The 17,967-nt window shown below is 68.5% G+C and overlaps 3 protein-coding genes across 4 annotated transcripts in view; all 3 read left to right on the plus strand.

The window, feature by feature from the left end:
* BSN (bassoon presynaptic cytomatrix protein) overlaps nucleotides 1-4,663 on the plus strand; it is an 89,579-nt gene extending 84,916 nt beyond the window's left edge. The window contains exons 6-10 of one of the 2 annotated variants that reach the window (XM_086618982.1): nucleotides 533-2,657; nucleotides 2,956-3,698; nucleotides 4,056-4,149; nucleotides 4,269-4,412; nucleotides 4,623-4,663. In XM_086618982.1, coding sequence (XP_086475108.1) covers nucleotides 533-2,657; nucleotides 2,956-3,698; nucleotides 4,056-4,149; nucleotides 4,269-4,412; nucleotides 4,623-4,663 — 3,147 coding nt within the window. The remainder of the gene's footprint in view (nucleotides 1-532; nucleotides 2,658-2,955; nucleotides 3,699-4,055; nucleotides 4,150-4,268; nucleotides 4,413-4,622) is intronic. The other variant, XM_086618983.1, reaches the window with a different exon arrangement.
* Nucleotides 4,664-8,215: 3,552 nt separating this feature from the next.
* On the plus strand, nucleotides 8,216-12,939 carry LOC147528002 (acylamino-acid-releasing enzyme-like). The gene is given in 22 exon segments (XM_086618971.1): nucleotides 8,216-8,239; nucleotides 9,007-9,157; nucleotides 9,249-9,375; nucleotides 9,459-9,552; nucleotides 9,648-9,723; nucleotides 9,786-9,949; nucleotides 10,022-10,159; nucleotides 10,260-10,351; nucleotides 10,427-10,467; nucleotides 10,544-10,665; nucleotides 10,820-10,880; nucleotides 10,949-11,046; nucleotides 11,142-11,193; nucleotides 11,282-11,374; nucleotides 11,451-11,585; nucleotides 11,661-11,744; nucleotides 11,819-11,899; nucleotides 12,000-12,088; nucleotides 12,200-12,390; nucleotides 12,460-12,562; nucleotides 12,630-12,736; nucleotides 12,805-12,939. Coding segments are annotated over 22 exon segments (2,217 nt in total). The 5' UTR covers nucleotides 8,216-8,227; the 3' UTR covers nucleotides 12,911-12,939.
* Nucleotides 12,940-13,249: 310 nt separating this feature from the next.
* On the plus strand, nucleotides 13,250-17,902 carry LOC147528003 (acylamino-acid-releasing enzyme-like). Its single transcript, XM_086619138.1, is given in 19 exon segments — nucleotides 13,250-13,279; nucleotides 13,375-13,504; nucleotides 13,585-13,711; nucleotides 13,837-13,918; nucleotides 14,037-14,112; nucleotides 14,243-14,385; nucleotides 14,514-14,651; nucleotides 14,727-14,818; nucleotides 14,928-15,162; nucleotides 15,332-15,392; nucleotides 15,499-15,593; nucleotides 15,678-15,729; nucleotides 15,801-15,889; nucleotides 16,381-16,522; nucleotides 16,648-16,878; nucleotides 16,958-17,321; nucleotides 17,402-17,504; nucleotides 17,578-17,684; nucleotides 17,764-17,902. Coding segments are annotated over 19 exon segments (2,436 nt in total).
* The last annotated feature ends 65 nt before the right edge of the window (nucleotides 17,903-17,967 follow it).

Consider the following 17,967-nt stretch of genomic DNA (forward strand, 5'->3'; position numbering starts at 1 on the left):
GTACGTCGGTGCGGGGAACAGCAGGCCCTGGAGCTGCGGCGGCTGTGCCAGCCCGTCAGCGGGCGGGTGGCAGGATTGGGTCCCCTTCCTCTCCCGAGGAGTGGCCGCCACGTGCAGCTCCGTTTCAGGTTGCGTTGCCTCTCGGTTCCGCCTTCTCCCCCATGCACCAAGGTCGCTTCGGGCTGCTGACTGCCCAGCCAAGAGCCATGGCAACCCCCGGCCGCTGCCCCGAGCCCTGCTGCAAAGCGCCCGAGGACAGGCAGCGGTTTTTGTGGCAGGCGGCGGCACGCACATGGCCGGCCCAGCGCTTGGCCGGCTGCCACCCCCAGTAATTACTCACGGCAAGCGCCCTGCCTGTTACTTCCATCCTATTTATCGCGCTTTTACATAAATGCCATGTCCTGGGTGCACGGGGGGACACGTGCGCGGCGGGCAACCCCGGGGGCGAGAGGAGCTGCGCGATGCTGGGGGCAGGGGGGACACGGGGGGACGGCCGCCGGTGCCCCTGACTGAGCATCCCTTGGCTTTGCAGGTGGGGGGACTGCAGTCGAGCCCGCTGGCGCGCAAGGTGAAGCGGACGCTGCCCAGCCCACCGCCCGAGGAGCCCCATGTCCCCCTGGCCAGCCCGGCCACTCCCCAGCTCTACCTGAGCAGCCTGGCCCCCAAGGGCACCACGCCGGTCACCAAGGCCAGCCTGCTGAAGGAGCTGGACCGCGACCTGAAGCTGGTGGAGCATGAGGCCACCAAGCTGCGGAAGAAGCAGGCGGAGCTGGACGAGGAGGAGAAGGAAATCGATGCCAAGCTGAAGTACCTGGAGCTGGGCATCACCCAGCGCAAGGAGTCACTGCTGAAGGAGCGGGGCGGTGGGCGGGACCACCCCTACCTGCGCTGCCCTGGGGACCACCGCGACTACCTGTCCGACAGTGAGCTGCACGGCCTGCGCCTCGCCGCCTACGACAGCGCCGGCCTGCGCCCCGCACCCGCCGGGCAGTACCCCGACTTCGCCGCCGCCGCCGCCGCTGCCTCCTACAGCGCCTACCCCTACCCCACCCCGCAGGGCCCCGCCGCCTTCCCACTGGCGCGCCTGCAGCCCCCCCAGTACCCCGTGGCCAGCACCTCGCAGGACGGCTTGCCGGCAGCCCCTCTGCCAGCCTTTGTCTCGCCCAGCGCCTTCGCAGCCCCCGGCACCACGTACCCAGAGCTGGGCACCCCAGGCCAGCCGGGATTCCGGCCCCAAAACCCCTACCAAGCCCCGAGCGCCTTCGCCGGGGCAGCCGCCGTGCCAGCGACGCAGCCCACTCTCTTCCAGAGCCTGGCAGAGGTGGCCGGCGGGCACCAGAAGCCACGGCAGACGTCGCTGGCTGACCTGGAGCAGAAGATCCCCACCAACTACGAGGTCATCGGCACAGTCACCAGCTCCTCCGCCGTCCCCGATGTCACTTTCAGCGCCACGACGGCGAGCGGCGGCTACGAGCAGTACAAGGCGCCTGAGGCTCGGCCGGCCGAGAGAGCTGGTGCAGCACAGGGCCCCACGACCAGCTTCTCTTCCGAGTCCCTCTACACCAGCCTGGAGCAGAACATCCCCCGTAACTACGTGATGATTGAGGACATCAGCGAGCTCACCAAGGAGAGCCCGGCGGTGGAGGGGCAGAAAGCAGAGCCGGTGGGCACAGGCGCCGACGGCCGCCATGGCCGAGAGAAGAGCGAGCTGGGGGACGCCGAGGGCTCCAGCCGGCCCTGCTGCTACACCAAAGCTGAGGACGAGTCTGAGGAGGATGTCTACGACCACCATGGCCCCGACCATCGAGGAAAGAACAGCTACCACCGGGGTGTGGAGAGCAACGGCAGGGTGTCGGGGAGCTCCACCGGCTCGTCCTACTACTACGGGGATGGTGAGTACCGGCACTCCTCGCGGGCAGACAAGCACGGCTCCGGTACGGCGCTGCCGAAACATTCATCCAAGAACCTGGCGCCCGCTGTCGTCTCCTCAAAGCGCAGCAAGCACAGGAAGCAGGGCATGGAGCAGAAGATCTCCAAGTTCTCCCCCATCGAAGAAGCCAAAGATGTGGAGTCGGACCTGGCCTCCTACGCGGCGACGACCTCGGTCGGCAGCAGTAACGTGGCCTCCAGGGCCAAGAGGCTGCAGGAGGAGATCACCTATGGCCTGAAGAAGAACGTCTACGAGCAGCAGAAGTACTATGGAGTCTCCAGCCGAGATCTGGTGGATGAGGAGGAGCGGGTCTACTCCTCCGGCAGCAGAACCCGCTCCTCCGCCTATGGGCTGGAAAAGTCCTCCGGCCGGGAGGTGGGCGGCCGGAGCAAGTACTATGAGCGGGAGGGCGCGGAGCGCTCCCAGAAAGGTGGCTCCAAGCCTTCCTCCCTCAGCATGAGCCAGAGCCGTGGCCGGGCGCCTGTCCGCGCACAGCCCTCGGAGGAGGAGAGCCCCGTCAGCCCCCTGGGGAAGGCGGTGGGGGGGTCGCGTGCTGTGGGGGGACCCGGCTCCCAGTCAGCGGGGGACCCCTGCTCCCAGTTCTGCTCCAGCCACTCGTTGCCTGATGTGCAAGAGCACATCAAAGACGTGCCAAGGAGTCACTCGTACAAGCACGAGGAGGGCTACGGCATGGACGATGCCCATTGCGTTGTCTCGGACAGTGAAGGTAACGGCTCCCCGTGGTGACCACCCCAGAGCATGGTGCTTTCCCGGGGCATGCCCATCCGCTCGTACGCAGAGACGCTCTCACCGCCTCAGTTTGCTTGACACGTGCCTTCCTTCCCCCCGCCCCGGGTGTTCGGCGTCGGCCGGTCCCGCACGGTGCCACGCCGCATCCCATCCCCACCGGCGCGGGCTGTCCCCTGCGCGCGTGCCCGCTGCTTGCCTCTCCCGCCTCATTGCATGGCTTCTGCCCCGGTGGCCTCGAGCGAGAGATTGACTGTGGTTTGTTTTGGTTTCCGAAGCCTATCATTTGGGTCAGGAGGAGACAGACTGGTTTGATAAGCCCAGGGAGGCGCGGGCGGAGAGGGCCAGGCACTACGGTGGCCACTCTTCCTCGCAGAAGAGACCCCCGGTTAAGCACACCTACCACGACTACGACGAGCCCCCTGACGAGGACCCGTGGCAGCACGATGACTACCCCCAGCATCGCGAGCACCGGCACCACGGGGAGTACGGGCGCCACGCTGGCACCTCCCGGCACACCGGCGACGAGCCCCCACGCCGCTCAGCCAAGCAGCACCCGCGGGAGCCTGGCCGCCACGAGCCCCGTGGCCACGGGCCACCAGCCGCCCCCAAGAAGACGCAGCAGCCCGAGCCCCGCACACCTGCACCCTACGGCCCTGGCTCTGCCGAGTACACCCCACCATCCCGCCCCGCTGCTCACCACCATGGTGCCGAGACCCCCAAGGCGCAGAAGCCCACCCAGCCACACGGGCCGGCCACTCCAGCGCCAAAGCCGGAGCCCGTGGCGCACCCGCAGCAGCCGGCGGCCAGGCAGCAGCAGGCAGGGCAGCAGGCGGCACGGCAGCAGCCGGCGGCACGGCAGGCTGCCCAGCCAGCGGGCTCGGCGCAGCCCGAGGCCAGGGGCAGGACGCAGGGACCCCCATCGTCCCGGCCACCGCAGCAGCAGCCGGGGCCAGCCCAGGCAGCGGGGAAGGCACCGGCCGCGCTCCACGCGCAGCCGAGTGGGCACGCAGCGCCGGCGGTAAGTATGGAATCGGTCGACTTGGCTGCCTCTGTGCCCCACGGCTCTGCCTGGGACTGCTCCGGCTGGCCATGGCCAGGGGCTAGCAGGTGGTCAGGGACCGGAGCCATGAGGCAAGGTGTGTCCCACCCGTGTGTCCACCACGGCTGCCCATGGGTGCTACGGGAGCAGCGTCCCCTGGAAGGGACCTGGGGAGGGGACATCCCTGTGTCCTGGATCCCTCCCTGCCACTTTTGGGGCTGCAGGACCATTTTCCTGCAGCGTTTGGGGATTTCGGTGTTGCCTCCCATCCTGGGCCGCCCCTGGCGGATGCTGTGCTGGGAGAGCGAGCCCTGAGAGCTGTTTTCCCCGTTCCAGCCAAAAGCGGAGCAGACGGACGCATCCAAACCCGCAGGGAAAATGCCACAGCAGCCGGGGAGAGCGCCCGCGGCACAGCCCCTGGGAGCTGCAGGTCAGTGGGCCTGGCAACACGGTGCCGTCACCGCACCAGCTGCCTGGCACTGCGGGGCTCAGCTGAGACACCCCAGCCAGGCCTGTCCCCTGCTAACGGTGGCTTTGTTGATCCCCCAGCAGACAGCAAGGCTGGGCCGAGGGCAACCGGACCGCGTGGTCCCACCGGCTCGGCAACGGGGCAGCCCGGGGCGGAAGGAGAGAGCGTTTTCTCCAAAATCTTGCCGGGGGGAGCAGCAGAACAAGCAGGCAAACTGACTGAAGGTGAGGGCTGTGCCCAGTGACGGGGATAGGAATGGGGCAGCGATGCTCTTCTGCACTGGGATGGGATTGGGCACCGCAGTGATGGCCGGGAGCTGCCAACGGGATGTGGTGCTGCCATAGTTTGGGGCAAAAGCAGCTGTTTGGGGGCCAGGGAGGTGGGGGGCCGGGGCGGCTGCACCATGCTGACCCCTTCTCCCGGCTTCCCCGCAGCGGTGTCGGCTTTCGGCAAGAAGTTCACTTCGTTCTGGTGAGACAACGGCACAAGGTGAGTGAGTGCGGCTGGTGCCAGGTGCCGCGCCGCGGGCTCTCCCTGCCCCGGCTGTGCCTGACACCCTCCCGCTCCCTCCTGCTGCAGGAGTTTGGGAAGAGAGTGGAAATAGAGTCGTTGCAGTGGAAAAACCTATGAAGAAGCCAGTGAATTCAGCACACGGCGCCAGACTCTGAGTATAACGGTGAGTGTCTGGGGCACGGCCAGAACTGATCCCTCCCATTGCACCGGTCCCCTCCATCACACCATCCCCAGGTCTCCCACATCACCTCTGTCCCCCCGGCACCCCTGGAGCCACGCTCCCAGCCCCAAGGGTGAGGACACGGTACAGCCCCGTCCCCTTTGCGCTGGGCCACTTGTCCCCATCCCCATGGCCGAGTGCCAGCCCCATGCCAAGGCGCGGAGGCTTGGCCTCACTCCTCGGTCTCAGCAGCGCCGTGTGGGCTGCTGCCATACGGATGCTGGTGCAGACCCTGGGTTTGCAGGGAAGGTTTGGGTGGCCTGAGCTCTGCTCCGGAAACCCGTCCAGCGTGGGGGCGGCAGCAACTGCTTCGCCGGCAGCGCCTCTTGGCTCACCGCCGCCTGTTCACTCAGGCCGGCGCTGCCACGTGGCAGGGTCCACTCAGCAGGGACGTTGCCGCTCGGGCTAACGTCTCTCTCTCTCTCTCTGTCTCTCCAAGCTTTTGAAAGCAGGGCAATCCCTGGATGCTGGACCAAACGGCGGCCGAACGGGGGCCTGGCGGACACCCCGGGGCGGTCGCCCCCCATGCCTGGCGAGCAGCTTCGGCGTGGCACACGGCGAGCCCCGGCACCGTGCGGATGGATGCACCCTCTGCCCCCGCGGCCGCCCCGAGGGGATGGGCCTGATCCGGGTCGTTGGGTCAGGCTCGTAGGGGGGCCACGGCCCTTTCTCAAGATTATACGCAGAGTTGCTCCCTCCGAACCCCAGCTCTGGCCTCTTCATAGGTTTCTCCCCTCCCCGTGAGCCGAGGGCTGGGCGCTGCGGGCGCCGCTCCTCCTTCCCAACCCCATCCGCCCCACCGGGGCCGTCCCCGTGCCCCCTGCACTGCGGCCCGCTCCCGGCCCCATCAGGGAGCCCCCGGAGCGCGTCGGCTAGGACCTAACACTGTTTCACTACCGAAATACGAGGCCATAGGACTCTGACAGGCAGCGCGGCCGGTCTTTGCCGCCGCGGCCGCCGCCCACTCGTGCGTCCCGGCACGCGGCGCTGCCCCGAAGCCATTGGAAGCATTGAAAGGGCCACACTCGCCCTCGCCACGCAGCCAGCGCGCCTGCCACCGGGCACCCCTTTTCTTTCGAGAACAGCCTTAATCATCCCACTTTGATTTCTGTGTATACCTCATCCGCACCGGGGGGGGGCACGGGGCATCGCCAGAGTTGGGGGGGGTGTCCTTTTTTCTCAGTTTCTCTGAGTTCATTTTATTTCGGTTTTGAGTTTTGGGTTGTTTGGGTTTTTTTTAAACTTTATACCAAATCCTCTTCCCTCTTTGCTTTGTGCGATGAGTTAGCACATGGGCTGTCGTCTGTAAGAAGCAATAGAGTGCAGGAGGCTACAAAAGAGCACAAATCCCGTGGAACAAGATCAGGAGAGCTTTGCCTCCAGCAGTATCCTTCCTCTTACTGTGCAATCCAAGTCCTTCTCAAGCCATTTCGCGGGGCCGCGGGGCCGGCCGGCGCCGGTGGCCAAAGCCCGCTCACCCCGCCAAGAGGGGGTTCCTCGGGGGGTAGGGGGGGGGAGGCAGCGCGAGGAGGGGGCTCGCCAGCGTACAGCCACGCGCCGCCCGCGCCCTGCCGCCTCCCTGCGCCGGCGGCACCCGCCCCGGTGCCCCCCGCGGCGGGCGGCAGCCGCCCACTCGCCCGCCCAATGTTCTATGCAACGAAATAACACGACTCCAGAATAAGACCTGTGAATAGCTGTAATCGGTTCCATGTCGCGCCTAAGGGTTTCATCGCAAAGCGTGCCGCCGAGCGACCCGGTAACTACTCTTTATCGACCACCCGTGCGTATGAATTCGTGGCATGTTCGACCCACGGAGGGCCACTTTGCCAAAGGGCAGCCCTAGCGCCCGTGACCGTCTGTCCCGTCGTAGAGCATGGCTTGCTACTTCTCTGCACGGTTCCACCCGCCTTTCAGTGCTTGCTGGTTTTTGCCTGGACTTTTCTTTTTTTTATTATTCTTTGCCATCAGTCCATCGCTGTACTGAAAGCTCTTAGCAGATTTATGCACTTGTTATCGAGGACCCGGTGGCCACGGGAAGCCCACGCTCCGTGGCAGGTCCCTCACAGGGGACTCTTGCCCTTGCCCAAGGCTGGGGGAGAAGCTGGCGGTTGTGAGCATGGCGCTCCCATGGGGCACCCCACGGAGGAGAGCCCCGGCCCTGCGCGCACCCGCCGCCCCTCCCCGACGATGACAAGTGCATATCCCGAGGGTGCCTCCTCCGGGCCCCCGGCCCCCGCCGCTCCTCGCGCTGTAAATACTTGTACAGTGTGTAAACCGCACGCGGGACCGAGACCCCCGCCGGGGCCCATCTCACTGCCCGAGCACGTCCGCCACCTTGTCTCTGTGCCCACCAGGACCGGGGCCACATAGCCCACCCCACCGGGCTGGGCCCCCAGCCTGCATTGTGGCAGCGTGCTGGCCAAGGCAGGGGGACAGAGGGTGCGGAGACGGAGGGCCGAGCACGGCCGGGCGCCGTTTCCAGCGGTAAGTGCGATGCCGGGTGCGCTCCCTCTGAACATTGTGACGGTGTGCGTGTCTGCTGTGCTCTGTGCCACCCGTAGTGACCCTGTACTGTGCCGTACCGTGCCGTACCGTGCCGTACCGCCCCTGCCGCTGTGTCGTGACTCCCTCCCAGAAGCTGCCCCCTCACCAGGTGTTTCTGTGGGAACAGAATAAAAAGGACTTGACACAAACTGCAGACTAGCCCCGATTCCTGCCTGCCTGCGGCGAGGGGAGGTGGGGGGGACCAGAACGCCCAGCACGACGGGGGCAACTGGGCTGCGAGCCCCATGGGCCTGGTCGATGCCATGCACTGGTGGGCTCTGCGGCCCACCGCCGGGGCTGGTGGGCTGGGGGGGGGGGCCACAAGGGCCCGATCCGCCCTCTGGCTGGGCTGGTGGGCTGGGGGGGTCCCTGTGGGCCCCCGGGGCCCGATCCCCGCCACCTGCGCACGGAGCCCCCGTGCTGCAGCCACCTGCCGGGGACGCCGCTCTGAGGCGGCCCAGAGGTTACTGGACCGCGCGCTGGCCCCCGGCTCCGGCTTCCAGCAGGGGCCCGCGGATGAGCCGCTGTCTCCGCGCTGGAGCAGCCGCCAGCGGGGCGGCGGGGGGCGGCACCGGCCGGGGCCCAGCGCGGACTCGCACCTCGGCGCCTCCGGCAGCGGTTCCGCCCGCGCCCACCGGGGGGCGCCGCCACGCGGACGGCGGCCCGAGCGCCGCAGCCAATGGGAGGTGCCGCACGCTGCCGGCTCCGCCCCTCCGTCCCGGAAGTGCCGGCGCTGGCCCCGCCCCCGCCCGCCGCCGCGACATGGAGCCGACGGTGAGGGGCTGCGGGGGGGGGGAGGAGGAATGGGGGGGGGGGTCGTGACGTCACTGCCCCGAGTGCCCGCCCCCGCGAGGCCCCGCTGCCCCCCCTTGTCCGTCACTGCAACCCCCGGGAGCCCCGTGCTGGGCACCGCCCCCCCCCGCCGTGCCCCGGCAGCTGCCCCGGCGCTGCACGCCGCGGTGCCCCGGGGACGGCCCCCGGCGCCTTCCCAGTCCCCTCCGTGCACCGCAGGAACTGCCCCAGCTCTGCACCCCCGGGCAGTGCCCCTGGCACACCAGTAACTGCCCCAGTACCCTCCTAATCCCCCCTATGTACCCCGGTAACTGCCCTCCAGTACCCTTGTACCCACTGCTACTCTGGTGACTGCCCCCCAGTACCCTTGTACCCCCTGCTACCGCAGTAACTGCCCCCCCCATTACCCTTGTACCTACTGCTACTCCGGTAACTGCCCCCCAGTACCCTTGTACCCACTGCTACCCCAGTAACTGCCCCCTGGTACCCCTGTACCCACTGCTACCCTGGTAATTGCCCCGACTCTCCACTCTGGTATGGCCCCCGGTACCCCAGTACCCACCCTGATACCCTTGTACCAACCCTGTACCCCAGTAGCTGCCCCAGCTCTGCACTCCCAGGCAGTGCCCCTGGTACACCAATAACTCCCCCACAGTACCCTCCTAATTCCCCCGCCATGTACCCTGGTGCCCCAGTAACTGCCCTCTGTGCCCTGCCACTCCCCGGTTCGTGCCCCCCGCACCCCCCAGCCGCCCCGCCGGGTCCCGCAGGTGCTGTCGAACGCGGAGGAGATAGTGGAGCTGTACCGGGAGCTGAGCCGGCACCCGGGGCTCAGCACCGCCTGCCTCGGCCCTGACGTCACCACCCAGTACGGGGGCAAGTACTGCAGCCTCTACACCGGTATGGGGATGGGGTGTCCCCTGGGGGTGGCCAGGGGGGTCTCCAACTGCCCAGCGGGGACGTGGCAGTGCCCTCACCCCGCTTTTCACAGAGTGGTCGCAGCGGGACCTGGCGCGGGCCGAGAATGTCAAGTTCTGCCGCCAGTACCTGATCTTCCACGACGGGGCCTCTGTCGTCTACTCGGGGCCCGCTGGCACCTGCTCTGAGCTCAAGGATGAGTGAGTCCCATCCCGGCCTCTGTGCCAGCGTTCCCCCCGGGGTGCCGATGACAGGGGGCTCACGGGCACCTGCCCACCTGCAGGCTGCTGAGCCGTGAGTCCCCCAGCGGGGCGCTGAAGGCCGTCCTGCGCAAGGTCCCTGGCAAGGAGAAGGAGAAAGAGAAGCAGTTTCTGGAGGTGAGGGGGGGGGCGCGGGGGGGCTGGATACTCGCTGGGGCTCGGGGCTGGGTCCACGCTGCGGCTTGGGGCCGCTCCGGCGTCTCTGCCCCCAGGTCTGGGATCAGAACCGCAAGGTGAAGAGCATCGACTTGACAGCGCTGGACAAGCACGGCAGTGTCTATGACAATGGTGAGGGGCCGGGGGGATGCTGGGGGACAGGGGGGGGACAGTGCCTAACCTCCCCCCTGCAGACCAGTTTGGCTGCCTGGCCTGGTCGCACTCGGAGACCCACCTGCTCTACGTGGCGGAGAAGAAGCGTCCCAAGGCCGAGTCCTTCTTCCAGAGCAAAGCCCCTGAGCTGGGCACCTCTGACGAGGACATGGGGCACCCCGAGAAGAAGGACGCGCCCCTCAAGGTGAGGTCCCCCTGCTCGGGGGCAGGCGGGGGCCCGTGGGGCAGCCGCAGGGCTGACGGGGCTGTGCCGCAGGGCGAGCAGTTCGTGTACCGAGAGGACTGGGGGGAGGCGCTGAGCACCCGCAGTGTGCCCGTCCTCTGCGCCCTGGACATCGAGGGCAGCAGCGTCTCGGTGCTGGAGGGCATCCCAGAGCACCTCTCTCCCGGCCAGGTGAGGATGGGGTGCCCTGGGGCACCGCAGAAGGAAGGTTTTGGTGGGGCAGCGGTGGGCTGAGACGCTTACTCCCCTCCCCTGTCTCCCCACCCCACAGGCTTTCTGGTCTCCCGGTGACACTGGCGTGGTGTTTGTGGGCTGGTGGCACGAGCCCTTCCGCCTGGGGCTGCAGCACTGCACCAACCGCCGGTGAGTCCCCGTGGGGCACCGCGCCCCGTGGCCAGGCCGCCCCAGCCCCGCAGTGACACTGGTCTGTGCTGGCAGGTCGGCGCTCTTCTACGTGGACCTGACAGGCGGGAGATGTGGTAAGCGGCGCATGCCCCAGCCTTGCTGGTGCCCCGGCTACCCGCAGCTCCTCACCGTCCCCTCGTGCCCGTGCAGAGCTGCTCTCCGAGGACACCAGGGCCGTGTGGTCCCCGCGGCTCAGCCCCGACCATTGCCGCATCGTCTACCTGGAGAACGACGCCCTGGGCCCCCACCAGCAGTGCAGCCGCCTCCGCATGGTGAGCGGCACCGAGGGGACACCGGGGAGGTGACAGGGTGCCCATGCCAGGGAGGTGGCTGGCAGGAGGGTGGTGGTGCCCCCTCCCCGGGCTGCAATGGAGGTGGGCAGGCTGAGACCCTGCAAAACTCACCCCATGCCCGTGTCTCCCGCAGTACGACTGGTACACCAAGCACACCAGCACGGTGCTGGAGGCCGTGCCGCGACAGGCGTGGGGTGAGTACAGCCCTGGGGAGGGCAGGAGGGGCGTAGGGGGGTGCTGAGCGCTGCCGCTCTCCTTACAGGTGCTTTCCCGGGCATCTACTGCAGCGCTCTGCCAGGGCTGTGCTGGGCGGCTGACAGCCGCAGGCTCGTGCTGGATACAGCCCAGCGCAGCCAGCAGGTGAGGGCTGCTGTGCCAGGATGGCACGGGGGCGTGCAGGGGGGCCGGGCCAGGCCGGGTCAGGGCTCTGCTGGACTCTGCCCTTGTGCCCCTAGGACGTGTTCGTGGTGGACACGGTGACGGGTGCCACAACCTCGCTGACAGCCGGTGAGTGGCAGGCCGGTGGGGCTGTACTGGTGCCAGGGCTGGGGAGGGGGTCACGCCTGCAGGTCTGACCCCCCACACTCCTCCCCAGATGCCCCCCAAGGAAGCTGGTCTGTCCTCACCATTGACCGGAACCTCTTGGTGGCCAAGTTCTCCACCCCTAGCTGCCCCCCACGTTGGTAAGGTGACAGCCACCCCCCCACCTCAGTCCCCCCCCAGCCCCTGGCCACTGGCACTGACCCCTCTCCCTGTGCAGAAAGTGGCCATCCTGCCCGACGTCGGACAGGAGGCACAGGTGCAGTGGGTCTGCCTGCAGGATGCCCCCCCCGTGCCCGGCATCAGCTGGGGCATCCGCACCCTGCAGCCTCTGCCAGAGCAGGAGCACCCCCAGTACGGTGAGTGCCCAGGGGTGCCAAGCCAGGCTCCACTGCCCCCACTGAGCTCTGACCCCCCCCACCCCGTCTCTGCAGGAGGCCTGGACTTTGATGCCATCCTGCTGCGCCCAAGCGAGGGCCCCGCCACCCAGAAGGCCCCCTTGGTCGTGATGCCCCATGGTAAGAGCTTGTCCCCGCCCCACCGTGCCCCCTGCCCTGGCCAGGCAGCGTCACTCCCCCTTTGCCTTTTGCAGGGGGTCCCCACACTCTCTTCACGGCCGGGTGGATGCTGTACCCGGCAGCGCTCTGCCGCATGGGTTTCGCCGTGCTGCTGGGTGAGCGATGCCAGGGGCCCGGGCACTGCTGGGAGGTACAGTGCCCACGATGGGGTCGGGGCAGGGGCAGGAAGGGTTCTGATGCTGCCCCCCTCCCCAGTGAATTACCGCGGCTCGCTGGGCTTTGGCCAGGACAGCGTGACCTCCCTGCTGGGCAACGTGGGCACGCAGGACGTGCGTGATGTGCAGGTACGGCGCTGGCACGCAGTCCGCACCCCAGGGCACCCCGTGCTCCTGTTTGTGCCCCCGAGGAGGGTAAGTGGGGCCACCAGCCTCAGCAGGTGTCCCCTGTGGTGGCAGCTCTGTGTGGAGCGGGTGCTGCAGGAGGAGCCGCTGGACGCCAGCCGGGTAGCACTGATGGGCGGCTCGCATGGGGGCTTCCTGGCGTGCCACCTCATCGGCCAGTTCCCCAACACCTACCATGCCTGTGTGGTCCGCAACCCCGTAGTGAACATCGCCTCCATGGTGACTGCCACCGACATCCCTGACTGGTGAGTACTGCCGCCCCTGGCTCCCCACCGCCCTGGACCTGCACGTGCCCCCATCCATCATGCCCGCAGGTGCCTGACGGAGATGGGGCTGCCCTACACGTACGACGCCCTGCCGGACCCAGCCCAGTGGACGGAGATGCTGCTCAGGTCACCCATCCGCTACGTCGACCAGGTACGTTCCCATCCCTGTCCCCGTCCCTGTCAGCGGTGCTGGCACTGAGGCTGTGCCGCTCCTGCAGGTCCACACGCCCGTGCTGCTGTTGCTGGGGGAGGACGACCGGCGTGTGCCCCCCAAGCAGGGCCTGGAGTATTACCGTGCCCTCAAGGCCCGGGGGGTCCCCACACGGTGAGTAGGGTGCTGGGTGCCCAGGTTGGGGGGTTCAGGCACAGTGCTAACTCCTCTCTACCCTCCAGGCTGCTCTGGTATCCGGGGAACAACCACGCGCTGGCCGGCGTCGAGGCTGAAGCCGACGGTTTCATGAACATGGCACTGTGGCTGCTCAAGCACCTGCGGTGCTAACGGCTCCCACCGCTGCCGCCCCCAATAAACGGTGTAGCTCAGCACCTCTCTTTTCTCCAGTGGTGGTGCCAGTGCCGGTGTCACCTCTGCTCGCGGTGCCCAGGGGCTCGTGGCCACCAGACCCCTCTCCCGCATGGGTCAGCGTGTGCAGTACCAGGGACGCGGTGTGCCGTGGCAGAGGGTAAAACCTGCCCAGCCGCCATGGGCACCACAGGCAGCGCAGGGCAGCTGGGGAGCTGACGCCAGACGGGCCCCTCGTGCCAGGCTGCTCGCGCACGCCTTGGCAGCCTGCCGTGGTGCTGAGCAGCAGGCGCCGGCGGCGCGGCGGAGCGAGGCCCCATGGCTTCAGGAACCGAGCAGGGCACGGAGGTGGGCAGGGAAGGCCGAGGGCGCTGCGTGGGTGGGCACGGCCCTGTTTTGGGGGGGTGGATGGTGGGCAGAGGGGTGAGCTCACCCCTTGTCAGCATGCCTCTCCCTGTGGCCAGGCGGCCGGCAGCCCTGCCGCCTGCTACCAGGAGCTGAGCCAGTTCCCTGCCGTCAATCGTGCCGCCCTTGGCACCGCTGCGGGGGGACAGACCTTCATGCTCTACACTGGTGAGTCGCAGACTCTGCCAGCCCGGTGCTCTTGGCCCACGAGTCCAGTGCGGGCGGGCACTGACAGTGCCTTCCCACAGAGTGCAGCCGCCCCGACCTGCCCCGCCGCCGGCTCCTGCGCTTCAGCCGCCACTACAGCCTGCGGCGCACGGGTGGCAGCGGCCTCGCGGTCAGCCAGGCAGCGCTCAGCACCGAGATCCACAACCAGTACGGCATGGACAGGCCGCGGGATGGGGCAGCATGACCAGTGCCCATGGTGTGACTGGTGCCCGTGGCATGGCTGGTGCCCGCAGCGTGCCACCCACCGTAGCGTCCCTCCTTGCCACCCGCAGGCTCCTCAGCCAGGACTCGCCCACAGGGCAGCACCGCGCGGTGCTGAGCCGCTGCCTGCAGCAGGGCCATGAGCTGCTGGAGGTAACGCGGGCTGCCCCAGTTGCAGCAGCCTCAGGGCTCGCCGGGGTGGCTGGAGTGCCAGTGCGGGGCAGTGGGTGCCATGGCCGTGGTGTGTTGGTGCTGACCCCCGTCCTGCCAGGTGTGGGGCAGCGGCGGGCGCAGCCACAGCGTGGACCTCACAGCGCTGGGGAAGCACGGAGAGGTCTACACGGAGGGTAGGGCCCCTGCCCCGTACCCCCTGCCCACAACACTGGTGAGGGTGGCACAGCTGGCAGCTAGAGTGCCTGCCCGGTGCCCAGCTGTGCCTGTGCCAGGCTGGGCTTTGGCACCCTCTCACCGTGCCAGGGCCCTTCGCCTGTCTTGCCTGGTCCCGTTCAGAGACACGCCTGCTCTACGTGGCTGAGAAGAGCTGGCCCAAACCACGGCCCCCCTGCCCCTGGGATGTGCCAGGAGCAGCCAGGCCGGAAGAGGAGGACAAGGATGTGGAGGTGGGTGCCATGTGTCCCGTGAATGTGCTGTGCCCCCCACGAGTATGCTGCGTGCCCCGTAAGCATGCCATGCACCCCATAAGTGTGCCATGCACCCCATGTCTGGGGCTGACGGGGCTGTGCCGCAGGGTGAGCAGTTCGTGTACCGCGAGGACTGGGGGGAGGCACTGAGCACCCGCAGCGTGCCCGTTCTCTGCACCCTGGACCTGGAGCGCTGCAGCCTCTCAGTGCTGGAGGGGGTCCCGGAGCACCTCTCCCCCGGCCAGGTGAGGACGGGGGGTGCAGGGAGAGCCCCGGGGGGGCCAGCGTGGGGCCATGGGACAAGCCCAGCTGTCGCACAGGCCCTGTGGTCCCCGGATGACCGCGGCGTGGTGTTCGTGGGCTGGTGGCATGAGCCCTTCCGCCTGGGGCTGAGTGCCTGCTCCAACAGAAGGTGGGTTCCCCCTGGCACCCAGCGCCGTGCTGGGATGCCCGCACCATGCTGGCACAGTGAGAGTCGGCGTGGCCTCAGGACTCCAGCCTGACCTGTGCCTCTTCCCCAGGTCGGCGATTTTCCACTTGGACCTGGCCAGCGGGTGCTGTGGTGGGTGCCGGGGCTGTGGGTGGTGCCCTGGGTGCTGTGGGTCGCCGGGGTGCTGACCTCCTGCCACCACAGAGCTGCTGTCGGCTGAGCGACGCGCCGCTTGCTCCCCCCGGCTGAGCCCTGACGGCCGCCGCCTGCTGTACCTGGAGGGGTGTCTGGGGGGGCCCCACCGGCAGTGCCTGCGCCTGTGCATGGTGAGCGGGGCCCTGCAGGCACTGGGCATGGCTGTGCCACCCTGCACCATCCCCAGCCCGGGGTGTCACAGCCTCTTGCAGTGCCTGGCACAGGGTGAGCTCGGTTCCCGAGCCCCCCTGCCTCAGTTTCCCTGGTGGGGACCCACCACTGAGCGCAAGCTCTCCCCAGCTCACCTGGCAGACAAGGCAGACGGTGACAGTGCTCGACGTGGTGCAGGAGCCCATGGAGGGTGAGCGCAGCACGGCGGACAGGGCTGGTTGCTGCCGGGAGGCTGGGACCCCGCGCCATGCCAGGTGCCCGTGGCCGCGGTTGCCAGCGCCCTGCCCTGCTTGCAGCCTTTGCTGGACTCTACACGGAGGCGCTGCCGCCACGGTGCTGGGCGGCCGACAGCCGGCGAGCCGTGCTGGGCACTCCGCAGCGGAGCCGCACGGTGAGCCCCGGGTACATGGGGGATCAGCGACGTGGCCCCCATGCCCCGCAGTGACGTGGCTGCCTACGCTCTGCCCCCCCACAGGACCTGCTGCTGGTGGACACCGAGACTGCTGCCGTCACCAACCTGACAGCAGGTATGTGGCGCCAGGCTGCCCGCAGTGCCCCGATGAGCATCTGCGAGCGCCAGTGTGCTCTCTGTCCCCAGGGTCGCCTGATGGATGCTGGGAGCTGCTCACCCTCCAGTGGGACGTGCTGGTGGCTACCTGCTCGGCCCCACACCACCCCCCCAGCCTGGTGAGCAGAGCCCCGGCACCACATGGCACAGTGTGATGTGGCACAGCCACGTGCAGCTGGGCACTGCACAGCAGGGCACAGCACAGCAGGACCAGCCACAGCATGGCATGGCATGGCATGGCATGGCATGGCATGGCATGGCATGGCATGGCATGGCATGGCATGGCATGGCGGAGTGTGATGTGGCACAGTGTGGCGTGGCGTGGCACGGCGAGACGTGGCACAGCCAGATCCAGCGTGGCATTGCATAGCACAGCATGATGAGGAACAGCAGAGTGGCACAGCACACCAGGGGCCAGGCACAGCACGGCATGGCACAGAGCAATGTGACCAGGCGCAGCATGGCACATCCATGCGTGGTGTGGGATGACAGCACGGCACGGCACCACACAGCACTAGGACTGCAGGCATTTTGGGGCTGATTATGCCCAGGCAGAGGCCAGATGCCCTGGGACAGGGGTGCCCGGATGTCACCCACTGCCTATCTGCAGGTGGTGGCGGTGCTGCCACCGGCGGGCCAGGAGCTGCCCCTCAGCTGGGTGCCGGTGGAGGACACCCCAACTGTGCCTGGTGTCATCTGGAAGACCCTGACGGTCCAGCCACCCTGCAGTGGGCAGAGCCCCACAGTGCATGGTGAGCACCCGGGGGTCCCCGCTGTGCCTGGGTGCTGCCTGGGTGCTGCCTGGGCGCCGGGAACCCTTGGGAGCAGGGGGTGGGCAGGGTGCTGTGTGCTGAGCAGGACCCCTTCCCTGGCACAGGCACCCAGGCTTTCGAGGCCCTGCTGCTGAGCCCACCGGCCGGCACGGCACCGCACCCCCTTGTTGTGTGTCCCCACGGTGAGTGAAGGGTTGGCGGGGACACCCTGGCAGCGCTGGTGGCACCCTGGGTGATGTCCCCGCCGGCCCCAGGTGGCCCCCACGCTGTCTTCGACGCCCGCTGGCGCCCGGGCATGGCAGCACTGTGCTGCCTGGGTTTCGCCGTGCTCCTGGGTGAGTGCCGGGGAGCCCGGGGACATGTGGCCCCGCTGCCCCACTGGAGACGTGGCACCCACGGCCCCTGTCTCCCCAGTGAACTACCGCGGCTCCCTGGGCTTCGGCCAGGCTGGCATCAGTTCCCTGCTGTCCCACGTGGGTGAGCAGGATGTGGCAGACACCCAGGTGAGGGGCACGGGGCTGGGGCTGCTGCTGGTGGTGGGGTCTGCTGATGTTTGGGTGCTGACAGTGGGTGCCCCGCGGGCGCAGCTGGCGGTGGAGCAGGCGCTGCGCAGCGAGCCCCTGGACCCGCGGCGCCTGGCCCTGCTGGCTGGCTCCCACGGAGCCTTCATCGCCCTCCACCTCCTCGCCCGTGAGCCCCAGCGCTACCAAGCCTGCGCCCTGCGCAGCCCCGTCTCCAACCTGGCCGCGCTGCTGGGCACCTCTGACATCCCCGACTGGTGAGTGCCACCCTGTTCCCCTGTGCTGTGCCGCGCTGTGCCACATGCCCACAGCACCCACCAGCACCTCTGTGCCGCAGGCGCTATGCCTCCCTGGGGCTGCCCTACTCCTTCGAGCGGGTGCCCCGTGCCGACGAGGTGGCCGCCATGCTGCTGCGCTCGCCCATTGCCCAGGCAGCCCGGGTAAGGCAGGGGCAGGGTGAGTGCGGGGTGTTGGGCGCGGGGTGCCGGGCACCCACCACCGGCTGTGCCGCAGGTGCGGACGCCGGTGCTGCTGTGCGTGGGCGCCCGGGACCGGCGCGTCAGCCCCACACAGGCACTGGAGCTGTACCGGGTGCTGCGGGCCAGGGGGGTGCCAGCACAGTGAGTGGGGTGCAGGGAGGTGGGAGCGGGGAGGGAGCCCCAAGGAGCCAACTGAGCATCCTCCTGCCCTACCTCCCAGGCTGCTGTGGTACCCGGAGGGCGGCCATGCGCTGGCCGGCGTGGAGACTGAGGCTGACGTCTTTGGGAACTGCGCACGCTGGCTCCTCCGGCACCTGGGGCAGCCCCGGCAGGATGCAACGGGCCGGCACAGCCCCTAGCACCCGCGGTGGCCCTGTGGCTATGCCAGCCCTGGGGTGACCGCTGGCCCTGGGGCCCATGGCAG

Source organism: Tauraco erythrolophus, chromosome 12 (genome assembly GCF_009769465.1).
Source record: "Tauraco erythrolophus isolate bTauEry1 chromosome 12, bTauEry1.pri, whole genome shotgun sequence".
Taxonomy (NCBI): domain Eukaryota; kingdom Metazoa; phylum Chordata; class Aves; order Musophagiformes; family Musophagidae; genus Tauraco; species Tauraco erythrolophus.